Here is a 16,446-nt window from a genome sequence, read left to right as displayed (position 1 = left end):
TCGGCGCCCCGCCCAAACCGGGACAACTCCCCCCCTCCCCCCCCCGTGCCGCCACCGCGCCGGGAGCCGCCGGTATCAGCCTCAGGCCCGAGCCTCGGTCATGGCCTCCATCACGCGGGCGCTGTTGGTGATGGCCGTGGTCAGGAAGATGAACTTGCACCCTGCGGGAGAGGCCACGCTGAGCCCCGGGAGCCACGGACCGACCCCCGTCCATCCCCGGGGGCTCCAGCCGCGGCCCAGCTGCAGCAGGGAGCCCCCGCCCCGACCCCCGGCGGCTCCTACCTCGCTCCTTGCCGAGGAAGCGCAGTGCCGCGATCTCGGAGAAGGTGCAGCCCCCCAGGAACACGGCGAGCACCACACGCTGTGCCTCCGCGGCCGCGCTGTCCTCTGCCGCGCTGTCTGCACGGGGCACAAGCTGTGGGACCCGCAGCCCCGGCGCCCCCCCAACCCCGCGCCGGCGCTACCTGCCACGGAGAACTCGTGCCCGTTGAGCAGCCGCACCACCTCCTCCAGGCCCTGCCAGCCCCGGCGCTCCAGCACCTACGGCAGGGGCAGGGGTGAGCAGCAGGTGACCCCCCGGGGCACAGGCCAGGCTCAGGATACACATGTGCTGCTCACTTGCTCAATGATCTTGCAGCTCAGGGGCACGTAGGCACCACTGAAGACGTACGCCATGTCCCGCGGCAGCTTGAGGTCATACTCGCCGTCCAGCCGGGGGATCTGCAAAGATGTGCAGTGCTCTGGGCACAGGACCAAGCCTGCTAGGGGCTCCACTGACCCCTCCAAAGTGCAGGCAGGGGAGCCACAGAGGCTTCGAGCGAGCCTTGCCCCCACCTCCTGCCCCACTGCCCCAGCGCCAGCAAATGGAGGGCCTGGGTGTTGAGGGCAGGGATGAAATGTCACCTCACCGCCATCCCAGGACAGAGGCCACAGAGCTGCCACCCCAGAGCAAGGCAGCTGCATGTGGCCAACACTGCTGCTGGAGCAAGGCTGGGGTGTTGGCAGTGCCCAGCCCTCCACTGCACCAGTGGGGCCCAGTCAGGGCAGACCAGGAAACCGCAGTGAGCCCCTGTCCAGGGGAGAAGCCCCCCTGCCTCGGGCGGCTGCAGCTCCGGCCCCATGCGCTCTGTGTCTCCGTGGGTGCTGAGCCCACAGCCCCAGTCAAAGGCACAGACTGACCAGAGCTCCTCTGGCATCAGTGGGCACATGGGCAGAGCAGCAGCTGCACGAGCACATACCAACCCCAGCTTCTTGCTTATGGCTCGGAAGTTGCTCTTCCTGGCCAAAGAATTAAACGCATCCGTGATCTTTCCTGGAAAACAAGGCAAAGAGAAACAGCTCAGAACCTGTGGGGAGAGACACACAGAGCCGCTGGCAGCAGTGCAGACAGTGGAGCAGGTAGCCCTGCTGCCCCTGCTGGCAGAGCCAGCACCGGGGCCATGCTCTGTGCCACAGCACCCACGACTGCCACATGGCTGCAGCCGCTCTCACCGGCAGCACGGTCAGTCACCAGCTTGCTGACCCGGCTCTCCACTGCGGTCAGAGTCTCCCCAGCTGCCTGCTCTGTCAGCAGCCCGATGCGCTTAAGGTTGTGGAAGGTCAGCAAGTGCTCAGGACCGTAGCTCTGGGGAAGGGGCAGCCAGATCAGAACCGGATCAGTACTGGTGCCACCTCCCTGGGAGGACAGGCTGCTTCGAGCAGCCCAGCAAGCAAAGGGCAGGGGCAGGCACAGCCAGGGGCTGTCCTGCAGAGGTGCCCGAGCAGCAGTAGGGAGGAGAAACCCCGTCCCACCCAAGCCTGTTTTGCACTGAGCCACCAGCTAATGCTCACCTGCAGGTACTGTGTTTTGAGGGAGCGATAGTCTTTGGGGACGAGACCTGTGGGAGCAGCAGGGTGAGCTCTGAGCCATGGCTGTGGTGCCTCGGTGCCTGCCCAGTGGAGGCGGGTGCCTCACCGTTCTCCGTGATGGACAGGAGGCACATGAGGCGCAGGCTCTCGATGGGGGACACCTACGTGGGAACAGAGCAGGCGGTGAGAGGCTGCTGCCAGCTCCCCGGTGTCCCTGCAGCAGGAAGGAGCGACCGGGGCAGCCTGTCCCCCATCCCGCCCGGTCTCACCTGCCGGTCAATGTGCTCCTCTATGAAGCTGGTGCTTTCACGGATGTCGAAGCCCTCCAGGAGAGCTGCAGCAGAGCCAGAGGCAGCATCACCATACCCATGCCTACGGCTACAGTGTGAGCTCAGCCTCCCTCCCCAAGCCCCAGGAAACCGGGCAGGCTCGTGATGCTGTGCCCCCAACCCCCCACACGCCAGCCCTTTGAGGATGTGGCTTTGACCCTATTTAGGATCTGAAAACCCACCCCAATAAAATGATCTGGAAGTGCCTAAAGGGGCTGCAGGAAACCTGGAGAGGGGCTTTGGACAAGGGTCTGCAGGGATAGGACAAGGGGAATGGCTTTAACCTGCCAGAGGGGAGACTGAGAAGAGCTCTTAGGCAGAAGCTCTTCCCTGTGAGGGTGCTGAGGCACTGGCCCAGGGTGCCCAGAGAAGCTGTGGCTGCCCCATCCCTGGCAGTGTTCAAGGCCAGGTTGGACACAGGGGATTGGAGCAAGCTGCTCCAGTGGAAGGGGTCCCTGCCCGTGGCAGGGGCTGGAGCTGGATGAGCTTTAAGGTCCCTTCCAACACAAACCAGTCTGAGATTCCATGTCTGTGATCACACACGTGTGAGGCTGGCCAGGACTGAGACAAGTGAGGCCATGGGTCAGAGCAGAAGTTGGGGAGCAAGGACTGGGATGAGCATAGCAACAGATGTGGGACAGAGAACAGCACTCACAATGTTCAGCCTTGATCATCTCCTGGAAGTCCTGCTTGGTTTTCTTCTTCATGATGGACTCACAGGCACCAATATCTGCAGAGCCAAAGATGGATGTTTAGAGTAACAGGCTCTGCACAGAGCTCGTCCCCCCACTACAGACACCTGCACCAATGGCCTCCACTACCCTGCCCACAGCTCAGACCCTCCACCCCCCTGGGGACTCACAGGGCCCTGCGGACCCCCACTCTCCCCAGTGCCCAGCCCCAGCTCCTACGCAGGCTCAGCAGGCGATGCTCTTGCTTCAGTCCCTTCAGCTCCTGGGACACAAAGTTCTTCATCTGCTTGATGTCCATGCCGCGGCGCCGCTGCGGGAGGCAGAGCGTGGTGGTGGTGACATGGTGTGGAGGAACCCTGCGGGTGCCCACACTCCGGTGATGCTCACATCGTACTGTGCCTGCAGGTTACGGGACTTCTGGCTCAGGAACCCGAACACGCTGGAGAAGTGCTCATTGCGAATCTGGCTGAAGACCTGCAGAGAATGCCCACAGCGGGTGCTGGGCACGGGTCCTGTGCTCCAGGCACCCCCAGCCACCCATGCCCAGAGCCGGTGTGTGCAGCAGTGAGACAATGTGGTGTGCCCACCGGGACAGTCAATGTCCGCAACACCGACTGCCCGGCACACAGGGACTCTGCTGGCAACAGGAGCCCAGCGGCGCCTGCAGACCACGCTTCTCTGGCCTCTGTACCCTGACTCGTCCCACGCTGGGCTCCGAGGCCCAGCAGCACCCAGCTGCTCCCAGGTCAGGCTGAGCAGGGGGGACCTGCTTCCCCTGAGGCACATAAAGGCCAAATGCTCACTTTGTCTTGGGCATTGAGCAGCACCTTAATGCTCTTGTCAGAAGAGGTGACGTCTGGTCCAAAATCCACACTCCCTGCAAAGGAGGATGAAGAGCTGCTTTGCCCCAGCAACAGACATGGCCGTGCACGCTGGCCCTGCTACAGCATGCAGCAGAGAGAGACTGCGTGCCCACGGCTTGGTCAGGCTATGGACAGCCTCCGGCAGCACCAGATCTGCCTGTGGGAACAGCCTTGGCCACAGCTCGGTGCCAGGTCTGTGGTACCGGCATGAGCCCCAGGGACTCCACTACATGGCTGCAGAGCCCCATCGCCCTCCTGGCCACCTACCGCACTTGATGCGGAATGTGTCATCCACCAGCCCCTCGTACACCACCTGGGAGCACAGCGCCGTCACATAGTCAGTGTCTGCAATGAGAGCCAGTGCCCAGCTGCACCCCACAGCAGCCCCACAGTACCTCCTGCACCCCACATCCTCCACACAGCTTCTCCTGCCCCTCCGGGCAAGTTGGCAGCCCACGCTGCTCCCATGGCCTGCTGCCTGCCGTGCTTCAGCCCACCTCTGTCCATGAGGAAGATGTTGCCAATCTCAGGCTTCCTGCCCTGGCCATCGCCCTCGCTCTCCCCCTCCAGGTCCCGCAACAGCTCGTAGCTCATCTGCAAGGGTCAGAGCGTGGCAGCACCCAGGAGCAGGCATGGGCTCCCACCAGCCTGCCCCAGCCCCAGGCCCTCAAGTGGGTCAGCCAGGATGCGGCGTCCCACAGGGCCCCGGCTGCAGCGGGCACAGGGTGCTCTGTAGCACCCCAAAGAGCAGCAGATGCTGCTGGGGCTCCCCCTGCCCAACCTCGATGCTGGCTGGGGCACAAAGGACAGCTGGGTCCCCCTGCCAACCAGGCAGGTCCCAGCACAGCCTGGGAAGAGGCCACACAGTTGATGGATGGGGTTTAAGCTGCACCCTTACAAGGCCTGGCGGCTTCCCGGTGCATGGCTGTACCTTGGCACATCTGCCGATCCCGTAGGCCCTGCCGAAAGGGCCGTACAGGGAGTTCAGCAACTGCAGGGCTCGAGCGATGGAGTTGATCCAGCGGTGATCTCCCTCCTGCAGGACCACGAGAGCTCTGGGCAGGCTGGAGGGGAGGAACCAGAGAAGCATCGGGGGACTTGGCTGGAAGAGGGCTGGGGACAGAGCAGGACCCGGGCTTGGGCTTCCAGGAGGAATGTGCTGGGATGCCCCAAAGCTGCTCAGAGGGAGCAAACAAGGAGCCAACACAGGGTATGTGTGCAGGGGCATCACAGCCCATTGGAGCAGCTGCCTCTGGCAAAAGCCACCCCAGGACCAAGCAGGATGTCACTCATCAGCTTCTGATCAGAGCTGCCCTGTCCCCAGCCCAAGGGACAGCAAGGGAGGAGCTGCGTCCTGGCAGCATCGTCCCACTGACCAAGAAGTAGTCACGGAAGAACTCAGGCAGCTCCATGCTGATGATGTCCTCGTCCAGGGGGAGCAGGTAGAAGGACCACTCGTCGCAGGTGACATCTGGGTTTGGGACAGGGAAGATGATGGTTACCCATCACAGCCCTGAGTGACAGCCCTGAGAGACAGCCCCGCCAGGGGTGTGGGAAGCAGAGATGGAGCTTTGCCAGATTTATGGCAGGACCCTCTCTCCTCCCAGTGTTGCCAAGGCCATGGTGGGCACGTGCCTGCAGGCAGCCAGGCCTGAGGGACCCACACCTCCTGCCCACGCGCCCATTCCAGCACAGGGATCCCAGTACTGGGATTCAACTGGAATTCCGCAGGTCAGAGCTACCGCCGGGAGGGGAAGGGGCAGCCACCGCAACACCGCTCACCACCAAAGACTCCTTCTTCCTCCAGCACCATCTCACAAGCATAAAACTGGAAGAGAAGGAGACCCTCAGGGCCCAGCCGTGCTCCAAGCACACAGAGCCCTGGTGATGGAGGGATGCTGGTGATGGAAGCATCGTGACGCTTGGTTTAATTGAATGTTTCTGGGTTACAAATGAAGGACTTCTGGTGTCTATAGAAGGGGGGGAAGGCATAAAGGCCGGGCAACCAGAGCGACAGGGTCACCGGCAGCTGAGCATGGTCACACTGACCTTTTGGGGGCTGAAGATGATTTTGTACTTCCTGCTCCTCCCCGACATCTTGTCGGCATTGACAATATCTGCGGGTGAAAATACGCAGAGTCTGTGAATGCCGCTCGGCCCCTGCCCTGGCACAGCTCCTCCTGCCCAGTGAGGGTCTCAGGACCCCGAATACCTGGGGCAGGAACTAAAGCCCCAGGAGCAGGACAAGTGTCCTGGGCGCTGGCACTCACCAGCGATGTACCGCATCGTCCTGATCCGCGGCCGCACGAGGAAGCAGAACCTGCCATGGCAGAGGCAGTGAGAGGCCCCTTGTGCCTCTGCCCTCCCTGCCCTGGCCCTTCAGCAGCTCTGCCCAGGGACCACTTGGTCCAGCAGAGACAGATCCAGAGCAGGATGAGGTGCCTGCCCCCAGACCTGCCCCACATCCTGCCCCGCCGGCCCCTGTGCCCCAGTGCCATGGTGAGGGACTCACTGGTCGCTGGAGCTGGGGGCAGGCCGCGTCTCCACCTTGTACAGCTTGTCCACCTCGTGCTGCTGCAGGGAGAGGCCGGGCTGTGAGCGGGCAGTACCGGCAGTGCGGGCAGCACGGGCAATGGGCATCTGCCCGCCCCGCCCCGCGGTACCTTGAGGATGGAGACGTTGGCGATGCGGTCCAGGGGGCTCATCAGGTCGGCCTCGATGAACAGGTCCTTCTTCCCGGGGAGCTGTGGGCAGGCGGGCAGGCGGCTCACACCGGCTGCTCCCAGCGCCGAGCCCCCTGCCTGTACTGCACCGACCCCGCTGCCTCCCCGGGCCCGGTCTCCCGGCCCGGACCTGCTCCAGCAGGTAAATGAGCTGGTCCCGCGCCAGCCGCTTCAGGATGCCGAAGTCGGGCGCCTCGGGCGCGTCGCGGCGCCCAGCGGAGGCCATGGCGGGAACGGGAACTCCGGAGAGCGGCCGCGGCCCCGACGGAACGCTCGCGCCGGAAGTGCGCTGTGCCATGGCAACGCAGGAGGCGGGACATCAGCTCTGAGCACGTTTATTGGTTGTCGCGCCCCGCATCGCCCGCGGTCTCCGGTCCCGGTTCCGGTCCCGGCTCCAGCCCCTGCCCCGCCGCGCGCTCCGCCCAGAGCCGCTCCAGCACCGCCTCCAGCGCTGGGCTCGTCCCGCGCAGGCCGGACACCACCTGCAGCGCCCACCGGAAGTACTCCTGCACGCGCTCCGGCGACCACCCTGCGGGGACACGCGCGAGCCGCGTGACGAGCCCCGCCGGGAGCCGGAGCCTGCACCGGGAGCACCGGGAGCTGAGCGCCGCCCGGCCCGCTCCGCTTACCCCGGCACCGTCTCTCTCTCTCTCTCTCACACACACCCCCCCGCTGGGCTCAGAGCCGCCCGGTGGGACCGAGAACCCGCCCGTCCCTCGGCAGGGAACGGAGCAGCCCCCGCCGCAGCGGGCCCAGTGCTCCCGTACCTGCCGGGGGGCAGCGGGCGATGTCCCGCAGGTTGTGCAACTTGTCGGCCAGCTGCAGCAGCTTGGCGCGGGGGCTGAGGCCCGGGGCCCGCTCCACCTGCAGCCGCTTGCGCTCTGCCCGCGGCAGCTCCTTGTCGTCCGTCACCTCCCGCACCAGGGCCGTCACGGCGCCGCCGAACCGCGCCTCCAGCTCCGCGAACGTGGTGTCCGTGTCCTCCACTGTGTCGTGCAGGAGAGCGGCCTGCGGAGGGCGGGCGGGTCGGGATGGCGCTGACCCCGCGGCAGGGAACACGGGGGGGGGAAACCGGGCATCACCTGAAGCAGCTCGATGTCGGTCACACCGGCCTCGCAGGCCAGGATCCGGGCGACGGCTGCGGGTCAGAGCAGGGTGATAGGGAGCGTGGGGCAGCGAATGGGACCCAGAGACTGGGCTAGGAGGGGGCTGTGGATGAGCAGGAAGGTCCTGGGCTGCGCAGGCAGGGGGCTGCGGGGCTGGGGACCAGAGGGACAAACCAGGGACGGGGGCAACCCGTAGGAACAAGTGGGGAGCTGTAGGGGCAAAGTAGGGATGAAAGAGGGTGAAGTGAGGACAAGGGGGGGCTGTGGGGACAACTGGGGGGGGATGTGGAAGCCGCAGGGACACAGGGGCAAGGGAGAACCGGGGAGCAAGGGGACAAGGCAGTGGCAGAGCATGGGCGAACCCCCAAAACCACCCCGTGTTGGGCCGCGGGGGTTCTGCCCCGGCAGGGAGCGGGCCCCAGTGCTTTGCTGGGCCCGGGGCGGGCCGGAGGGAGGGCCCCGTGCGGGAGGATGCCGGGCGGTCTCCGCACCGATGGGGTGGTTGATGAAAGGGGTGCCCTCGGGGTCCTTCCGCCGCTGCTCCCGGTGCTTCTGGGCCGCGAATTCCGCCGCGTCCAGCAGCCGCGCCGCGTCGGAGTCCATGGCCAAGGCGGAACGGGCGCGGGGGGGGGCGGTGCCCCCGCGGCCGCTCACAGCTCCCCGGGTCCCGGCCCGCCCGGCCCCAGCCCGCCCCACGGCACCCGGTACAGCAGCGTGCCGTCGGGAGCGCGCACCTCGCGGCCGGTTTCCGGGCCCCGTGCCGATCCCGGTGCGGCGTTCAGCGCCTTCCGGTCCTGCCGCAGGCGGCGGTGCGGCGGGGGGCAGGCCCGGCTCCGCAGCACCCGCCGCACCACGTCGGGGCTGACACCGAAGCCCCGCGCCAGGCGCTCCAGCGGCCACTCCTCGGGCAGCTCCTGCCGCAGGAACCTGCGGGCACGAGCACGGTCAGCGGGGCGGCGGTCACCGGGGAAAGGTCACCGGGCCCGGTCCCGCCGCTCACCGCATCTGCTCCATGGCCGACCAGGTTAGGGTGCGCTCGGGGGCTCCGCGCTCCTTGCCCAGTTCCCGCCGCCGCCGCGGCCTGAAAGGAGAGACGTGAGCGCCCCGGCCCCGCAGCGCCGGTCCCGCCTCCCCGCACCTCTCGGCCTCCTCCATCGCGGGGTCCGGCGGCTCCGACTCCCCCCGCCACACCGCTGCCGCCCGCCGCGGGGTCCCGGTGAGCAGCGCGGCCGCTCTCAGCCCGCACCGCAGAAGCGCCGCCATGGCACGGGAGCCGGGCGGGGCCGGCGCCGGGGGCGGAGCGGGGACCGGCGGGATGCCCGGAACGGCCGCGCGGGGGGGTCACGGGCACAGGGCAGCTCCTGAGGGGTGCGGGCATGGTGCAAGCCAAGGGGGTGTCGGTGCTGCCCGGGGCGTGCGGCAGGACCCGGCCCGGGGCCCAGGCGCCAGCCGAGGAGGGGAGGCAGGCATCCCCGTCTGTCAGCCGCGGTAACCCCGCGGCGCGGAAGGCCGAGAACGGGGTCCCCTCTGCCCCGTTACCTGTGCTTTTCACTCTGCAAACGGGCGAGGGTCCAGCGCGGTGCGAGACTGGGGAGATGGGCAGCTCCGGGGTGGCAGCACGGCCGAAGATGCCATTGCGTGTGTCCTGGCCGGTGCTGGCCGGCGACCCCGGGTGCCAGCTGCCTGCACTGAGGGACAGCCTGCCCGCTTCACCTGGAAGAGCACAGGCAGAGCTGGGGTGCAGGCAGGTGGTTCTGGGGGTCAGCAGCCCCCTGCCCCCCCTCATGGTGCTTGGCCCTTGTGCACGGCAGCCCAGCCACTGCGGAGAGCTGGGCAGGGCTGCGGGAAGGTGATGGGATCTTCTCATGCTCCCTCATCCCAACACATAAACCGCTGGTCCTGAGAAACCACCACTTGCTTCCCTGCCCCTGTAATTGGGATGCTGCCATCTGCAGGCAGGGACTCTGGTGGTCACCAGTTCCAAGAGAAGAGTTTAGTGTCCCCTTGCAGGGTCTGAGCACCCCAGGGGCTCTGAGCTCCATCCAGCCCACCCACTCCTCCCACCTTGGCATGCGGAGCAGCATCCACAGCACCTGCCCTTAGCTCCAGCTCACTCACTGGAGACTCCGTGGTGCAGACACACAGAGCTGGAGGAAGGTGACGTGTACTCACAGCCTTCAGCCTTGCTTCCAGCAGCATGGAGCTGCTGGCCTCGCTCCTGCTGCCCCTCGGGCTCGGTGCAGGGCCAGGTGACGGCTGCCGCCGGTGCTACCCGGCCCAGCAGCCAGCGCCTGTTGGGTGACCGGAGGCTCTGCCGTGCCGTGTAGGGGAGCCTCTTGCCTCGAACCAAGAGCGCGGGTGCGGAGCCCGAGCCCAGGCTGGGCGGCAGCTGCACCTCAGCCCTGGGGTTGTGCGTGTGCTGCTGTCCCGAAGACCGGAGTGGATGTCTCAGGAAAGAGAAGGGGAGGAGGGTCGCGAAGCCCCCCAGTGCATCCCGGTGGCACTGCGGCTGGAAGGAAGGAAAGCAGCCGCGCTTAGTCCGGAGAGACGGGAAGGGAACGTCTTCTCTGGTCACCCGAAGGCACTCGCCAAAGCAGCGCTCCGGGTGCTGCCCCGGGCACGTCACCGTCACCATCCCAGACTCAAATCCCTCCTGCAGCAGCGCCGAGGCTCCCGGCCCTTGCCGGTGACTGGGCCGAGCTGGAGCGGGCTGAGAAGATTCGGGATGAAGGATCTGACCCACCCCCAGATAATCCTCTGCTAAAAAACTACCCAGCAGTGTCTGGGTTTCAGGTTCCGTTCTGCTCCATCTGGTACAGGAAATGCAGCTGCCCCAGTTCTTACAGATCAAATCCCATTTTAGGCTTATTTTGTAAGTTAAATGAATTATTTCCAATCTCCTGTAAGACTCCTAGGTTCTGAATAATTCCTGCAGCTCTGGTGCCCTGAGTGTGTCAGCAGGCTCCTGAGAGCCACCCTTCCAGCCAGGAGGAGGAGGTGGCCCTGCTGGAAGCAGACAGTCCTGCTGAAAGGGATAATGGACTGTGCAAGGTTTTCCATTAGTTGCAGGTCCAGAACCAGCCCTTCCCAGCTCAGCAGGTGACAGTCACAATCAGTGCCCCTGGAGCCTAATGGAGCCCACAGATGACCTGTGGGTTTGGGGCTTTTTCCTGCTCAGGTTTCAGACTGGCAGCCTGGTTTGGAAATGGTGTGATAGCCAAGACTCACTATGAGACAGCCATGCAGATCTCCTTTAGAATCCCAGACTGGTTTGTGCTGGAAGGGACCTTAAAGCTCCTCCAGCTCCAACCCCTGCCATGGGCAGGGACCCCTTCCACTGGAGCAGCTTGCTCCAAGCCCCTGTGTCCAACCTGGCCTTGAGCACTGCCAGGGATGGGGCAGCCACAGCTTCTCTGGGCACCCTGTGCCAGCGCCTCAGCACCCTCACAGGGAAGAGCTTCTGCCTAAGAGCTCAGCTCAGTCTCCCCTGTTCTGGCAGGTTAAAGCCATTCCCCTTGGCCTGTCCCTACAGGCCCTTGTCCCAAGCCCCTCTCCAGGTTTCCTGCAGCCCCTTTAGGCACTGGAGCTGCTCTCAGGTCTCCCTTTAAGGAGCTTTCTCCAGGCTGACCCAGCCCAGCTCTCTCAGCCTGGCTCCAGAGCAGAGCTGCTCCAGCCCTCGCAGCATCTCCGTGGCCTCCTCTGGATTCACTCCAACAGCTCTATGTCCCTCACACTTAGCTGTGTGCTGGGCACAGCAGTGTCCAAAAAGGCAGTATTGTTGTGGTTTGTTCTTTGGAACATCAGGATCTTCTGGGGAGGAGCACCCAGGGACTCTCTGCAGTGATGGGAACACCCCCAGCATACCCGTTTGAAAATGGACAAAGTCAGTAACTGCTCAAAACCCCGTGGACCCATATACTGTGTTAGGTCTCGTTTAACTGAGCCAGGGATGCTCAATGCCTGCGATCCATGCTCGCCATCCTTCTGGGAATGGCTGTCTCCTGCGCTGGCCGTGCAGGAGGGGTCTGGGTGCTCTTCAGTTACCTGGCTCTTGCAGTCAGTGGGAAGGGACCTCTGCATGTCAGCTGGTGTCTCAGTTGCAGGTTGCAGGTGGGAGAGCTGGGCTATGATGCCCAGGCTTCGGATAAGGTTCTCACGCTGCAGCAGAGCATTTACTCTTTTCTTCTCCTCATCTGCCACGATATCCTGGGGTTGTGTGGAGTCGACCTGCACGTGCTGTGCCTTGGGAAAGGAAGAACTGAGTTACGGCAAAGATGAAGCGATGCACAGCAGAGACAAAGGCATGAGATGCCCTGAGCCGTAAGGAGAGGTACAGATTTGGGGCAAGGTGGGATAAAAATCACCGTGAGAGCCACTACAGCGGCTGCCTGCCAGCACAAGCTGTCAACTCTTTGCACTGCGTGAAGAGGACCTTGTGCTTATGCTCCATGGGAGACAAGCACAGAACCACACTGTTCCCAGCGCCACATCACTACCTTTAGGAGCCTCATGGACCACCACAGACAAGAGGACAGTACCTTCCTATCCCATATCCTGCTGTTTCTGGAGGTGAGGCGGGCTGAAGGAGCTGTGCTGGTAGTGCGGGTCCGGGGATTGTCCTCTGCTGACTCTCCATGCAGCTCTTCCTTCCTCTCCGCTTTCTTCTTCATGATGGCAGCTTCGAACTTCTCCTTTTTCAGGCGAATTTCCTCCAGTTGCTGCCTGCCAGAGAAGAGTCAGAGTCAGTAATCTCAGTGGTTCAGTAAGAGCCACAACAGCCTTCAATCTGGGGACATTTTCCTGCAGTCAGTTCCGTAGTGAATAGACTGTAATAGGCGCCAAGAAATGGGCCAGGAGATGCTCACTTCTGTAAGAAATGCCCTTGAATTGGGCTGTGCCCTCCAGAAAGGTGAAGGGCCCTCGCGACATGGTGCCTCCAGAGTCCAAAAGTCAATGGAATACTGCATTTGCCTCTCAAGGGAAGTGGCTGTGCTGTGGTGACACAGCTCATGCAGGGTCCTTCACCTCCAGCTCTCACCAGCGCACTCACATCTGTGAAGCAGCAGAGCTGCTCCCAGGATGGGAAGGGGAGAAGGCAGGCTCTGTGCCACCCATGAGGGCGTACCTGGCACACTCCTCCCGTGCTTTGGATGAGGCTGTTTCCTGGAAGAGGGAGCTGCTCTGCTTGAAGAAGAGCTCGTAGCGCTCGGTGCCGTGGGCCGGGTAGATGCGCCGGTACCCGCCGAGGTGCGCATCCTCGTACAGCTGCACCTGGCACAGCCAGGCCTCGTGGCTGCTCTGCAGCTCCTCACGCCTGCCAAGGGACATGGCACCGCCTGGGCACTCGCTGCCTGCAGGACCGGGCTCGTGCGAGCATCTTCGCCCACTTGGGAACCTGTTTCAGGTGCAGGGAACCAGCAGAACCTGCTCTTTGCCACCCTCTACCCAGGGAGTGCTGGTGGAGCGCCTCCAGCTCTCTCCCCCGCTGCCCAGGCTTCCCCCCTGCCCCTCAGCCTCTTCACCCACCAACCCAATGACGAGCCCTGTTAAAGCTGACCCCACCACCCCGCACGCTGCTGGGGCTTTTCTCGCCCACAGGGAGCTCGGGGCAGCCAAGGCTGCAGGGGCAGCAGGGCACAGGTCTAAGATGCGCTCAGAGGCTCCAGCTCGCAGCTACCTCAGGTCTCCCAGTTGAAACGGGAGCTGGAGGGAGTTCCTGCCTCCCCCTGCATGGCAGGAGAAGCCCGGGCAGTGGGTTCATCTGCCACAGCCTCGTGAAGGGCACCCAGACAGAGAAAAGGGGGGAAACCCTCAGCCCTGGGAAAGGGCCCTATGCCCCCATGTGCTGTTGGTCCCTCAGGCAGTGATGTGATCCATGCTGCAAGCATCACAGGGGATGCTGGCACTGCCCATTGGCACTGAAAGATGAGCCAAGCAGCGGGGGTGACCCTGTACAGTGCCCAGAGCACTCGGTGTCTCTGATCTAGCACCTAGAGAGGAGCCCTGGCTCTTCCTTGCTGGATGCAGAGGGCTTGGGAGATCTCAGAGTCTATACAGTGCCACGGGCTTTGGGAGCTTTAACTTGGAGGCAGCCAGCCTTAGTTTCATCCTGCTCTGCCATGGCCCATCTTTTCTTACCAGGGCCCTGCAGCACTATGGGGAAGAGCAATACCTGGATGCACGGGAAGTCTGATGAGACTGGAGGAGCCGTTCCTTTACCCGCTGCTTGTCTTCCTCCAACACCTTCCTTTTGTTACAGGCATTCACATTTATCAGGTTGATGGTATCACAGAGAAGAGCATCCTTCACCTCCCGGTCTAGGCGAGAGTCTGTGCTGAAGCTGGGAGAATGGTTCACCTGCCAAGGCAAGCAGCTCATCTCACCTGGCAGCTCCCAGCTCCAGCCAGCCTCTCCACACACTTCCCATGGGTGTTCTTCCATGTGACAGTGACAGAGCTGCCATCTGCACTGCTGGTTGTTCAGATCCCACACTCCATGGGACTACATTCGGGGTGCTACATGGGTTTAAATTCAGGATGCTGCTACAGGTCCAGCAAACTCCTGCTTAGTTCACAACAGTTTCTTGGCTACATCCCATTCATCCCCCCCCTGCCCCAGCCCAGCTCCCTCAGCAGAGGCTCCTGCTCACCTCCAGCAGCCACGGCTTCAACTTTCTGTCCAGCAAAATATCAAACCCCAGTATCTCAAAGCAGGCACAGCCAGAAGTGTGGTTTGGGAAGCAGCTCTGGTAATTGTGCTTCAAAACAGGGTGAGCTGAAATAAGAGTCTTTATGATAATATCTTCAACATCTTCCCAGAGCTTTGTTGTGTTGTAGCTGTTTTCCATCATCCAGGCGTTCAGGGTGGACAGTTTCCTGTGGGGAGGACAGGAGATGGTAAAAGCTGACTTGTGGTACCACGTTTGCCCCAAGGGAGGTGGAGGTAAAGCAGTGTGCCAAATGCAGCTTTCCTGCAGGATGTGGCAGGGTGGAACCTGGACATGACAATACCTCTTACTGCCCATGGTGTCATGCTGGATGAAGTTCTCGTTACGCTTGTTGATAGCATAATTGGTCAAGTGCATGCAGATATCATCCTGGGAGAGGAACCGCAAGATACTTCTGTTCACTCTAAACCACAGCTCATCAATAGGAACAGCCTGGGGGCACTCGCCATGCCCCACTTCACCAGCTCCACTCCGTGTGGTGATGCCCTCCCTGGCAGGGGTCAGAGCCAAGAGAGCTCTGCCCCCTCTGCACCTCTGTCCTTGTCCCTCAGCCCCGCAGGCGCCATCGCAGCCGTGGCCCCACTGGTGACCAGGGGCTCTCGGGGCAGAAGCTGCAGCACATTTCTGCAGGTTCTTTGTTGCCCCAGAGCCAAAGGCTGCCAGCACGTGCAGGTACCGGGGCGAGGGAGCGTGTGTATGTGCAGCTCTGGGGCAAGCGGGCAGGCAGCCTGTGGCCACGCACAGCAATCCAACACTACAGTGCACCTCCTGCTGGGATTTTACAGGTTGCACACCCCTGCTTGGAGATGGACATGGCTGCAGCCTGCACCTTGCTGTCCCAGTTCCCCTCCGCTCTCTCCTAGGCTGTTCACGTACTACCAGATAATCCCCAGGCCTCTGTTTTGCACCCAAAGCCCAGGCAGATGAGGAATGGTGCAAGCTCAAGGATGCCCATAAGGGCAAGAGGCAGTAGGAGTGTTGCCCAGACTCCACAGGACCTTTTGTCCTTGTGGATTTCCAACCCCTGACTGGGTGAACCCCCAAGAAACCAGAGATGGATTTATTGTTGACCCAGTTTTGAGCAGGTTTGGACTTGAGACCTTCCAAGGCTCCTTCCAAGCAAAACAACTCCATGATTCTGTGATAATGCCAGTAAACAGCCCAGACATGAGGCCTGGGAGCAGATCTGCTTCAGTCACCTGAAATACCTCCTGTGAGGAGGAGGAGGTACAGGGTGGGGAGAACAGGGAAGAAGAAAGCTGGATCCCGTGGAACCCACCCGTCCCTGCCTTTCCAAGTTCCACAATGCCCCTAGGACACACTGGGTACCAGTACTTACAGACGCTGTGGGAGTTCTTTGGAAACTTCCCTTTTTTACCGGTTTCCTGCTGCTGGGATCGATGTACCTCATGGTGGCAAACCGGACCAGCCCCTCCTTGTAGACAAAAATCCTGAGCGGGTCACAGGACGTGACCAGCACGTAGATGCGTATGTCAAATTTAAAGCCATCAATGAGGAAAGGCTGCGAGAGGAAAGGAACAGGAGCACCCGTGGGGTGAAGCAGCGCTGCCAAGCTGGCTGCTCCTCGGCAGCAGGAGAAAGACCAGCGCCAGATTTCACTGTGCCTCTGCTCTGGGCAGAAACAGGGATAAGGGAGGGCAGAGGACGCAAGGAGGATGCGGGATGCAGGAAGAGCTTAGGAGGCTGCATTTTGAGACAGTCTCATTACCTTAGAGATGTACTGCTGACAGATCATGTGCTCCCCATGCTTGATGTCCTCGGGGTTATGGGTGATGAAGATCCCCTTCCCTTGGCAGCCGCTGTCTGGCTTGCAGATGAACGCTCGCTTTTTCCTTGTGCATCCATAGGCCCGGAAGTCTCCGTAGCTGTGCAAGAAGGGGTGGCGGTGACAGGCTGCAGTCCCCAGCCTCTGAACTCTGGTGACAGTTGGGTGCTCAAACTACGGTGCTGTGGGCTGGTACAGAGCCAGCTCCCGCAGCAGAGGGATAGCACACCCATACCTGACCCGCAGGAGTCGGTCCCTACATGACCTGACAGCTCTCCTGGTTCCACCACTTACTTGTGCACATCTCCCCCTCTGCTGGGAGGGCCGGAGGAAGCAGTGGCCTCTGTGCAAGCAGAAGCTAGGAAGACTTTA

The 16,446-nt window shown here is 62.6% G+C and overlaps 4 protein-coding genes across 19 annotated transcripts in view; all 4 read right to left on the bottom strand.

The window, feature by feature from the left end:
* Positions 1-43: 43 nt before the first annotated feature.
* On the bottom strand, positions 44-6,775 carry VPS33B (VPS33B late endosome and lysosome associated; the record flags this gene model as incomplete). 16 transcript variants are annotated; one of them, XM_080626335.1, is made up of 23 exons in its annotated part: positions 44-161; positions 283-399; positions 465-540; positions 619-720; positions 1,239-1,312; positions 1,492-1,624; positions 1,831-1,877; positions 1,955-2,009; positions 2,118-2,182; positions 2,833-2,907; positions 3,089-3,179; positions 3,257-3,343; positions 3,673-3,746; positions 4,000-4,077; positions 4,230-4,326; positions 4,664-4,768; positions 5,109-5,203; positions 5,515-5,560; positions 5,782-5,849; positions 6,003-6,052; positions 6,245-6,306; positions 6,396-6,476; positions 6,586-6,753. In XM_080626335.1, 23 exons carry the CDS (start codon positions 6,751-6,753, stop codon positions 82-84), a joined length of 1,926 nt encoding a protein of 641 aa, XP_080482461.1. In that variant the 3' UTR covers positions 44-81. The 16 variants fall into 16 exon arrangements, with proteins under 16 accessions (XP_080482461.1, XP_080482462.1, XP_080482451.1 ...); XM_080626336.1 differs by having other exon boundaries at positions 6,245-6,303; XM_080626325.1 differs by having other exon boundaries at positions 283-540.
* A 15-nt stretch (positions 6,776-6,790) lies between these two features.
* Positions 6,791-8,178, bottom strand: HDDC3 (HD domain containing 3; the record flags this gene model as incomplete). Its single annotated transcript, XM_080626344.1, has 4 exons — positions 8,053-8,178; positions 7,538-7,593; positions 7,223-7,463; positions 6,791-6,984 (listed from the first exon to the last, which is right to left on the bottom strand). Exons 1-4 carry the CDS (start codon positions 8,162-8,164, stop codon positions 6,791-6,793), a joined length of 603 nt encoding a protein of 200 aa, XP_080482470.1. The 5' UTR covers positions 8,165-8,178.
* A 33-nt stretch (positions 8,179-8,211) lies between these two features.
* On the bottom strand, positions 8,212-8,824 carry NGRN (neugrin, neurite outgrowth associated; the record flags this gene model as incomplete). The annotated part of the gene is made up of 2 exons (XM_080626779.1): positions 8,212-8,488; positions 8,562-8,824. The coding sequence occupies 2 exons, from the start codon at positions 8,822-8,824 to the stop codon at positions 8,212-8,214; spliced, it is 540 nt and encodes a 179-aa protein (XP_080482905.1).
* Positions 8,825-9,671: 847 nt separating this feature from the next.
* TTLL13 (tubulin tyrosine ligase like 13) overlaps positions 9,672-16,446 on the bottom strand; it is a gene marked incomplete at both ends in the record, with an annotated part of 9,977 nt that continues 3,202 nt past the window's right edge. The window contains 9 exons of the mRNA XM_080626778.1: positions 9,672-10,271; positions 11,426-11,803; positions 12,100-12,283; positions 12,687-12,875; positions 13,734-13,918; positions 14,211-14,436; positions 14,572-14,657; positions 15,667-15,810; positions 16,018-16,174. Of these exons, the coding sequence (XP_080482904.1) occupies positions 9,672-10,271; positions 11,426-11,803; positions 12,100-12,283; positions 12,687-12,875; positions 13,734-13,918; positions 14,211-14,436; positions 14,572-14,657; positions 15,667-15,810; positions 16,018-16,174 (2,149 nt within the window). The remainder of the gene's footprint in view (positions 10,272-11,425; positions 11,804-12,099; positions 12,284-12,686; positions 12,876-13,733; positions 13,919-14,210; positions 14,437-14,571; positions 14,658-15,666; positions 15,811-16,017; positions 16,175-16,446) is intronic.

This window comes from Psittacula echo (genome assembly GCF_963264785.1).
Source record: "Psittacula echo genome assembly, chromosome: 10".
NCBI lineage: Eukaryota > Metazoa > Chordata > Aves > Psittaciformes > Psittacidae > Psittacula > Psittacula echo.
Note: the sequence above shows the minus strand (reverse complement) of the source record. Positions and strands in the feature narration are given on the sequence as shown.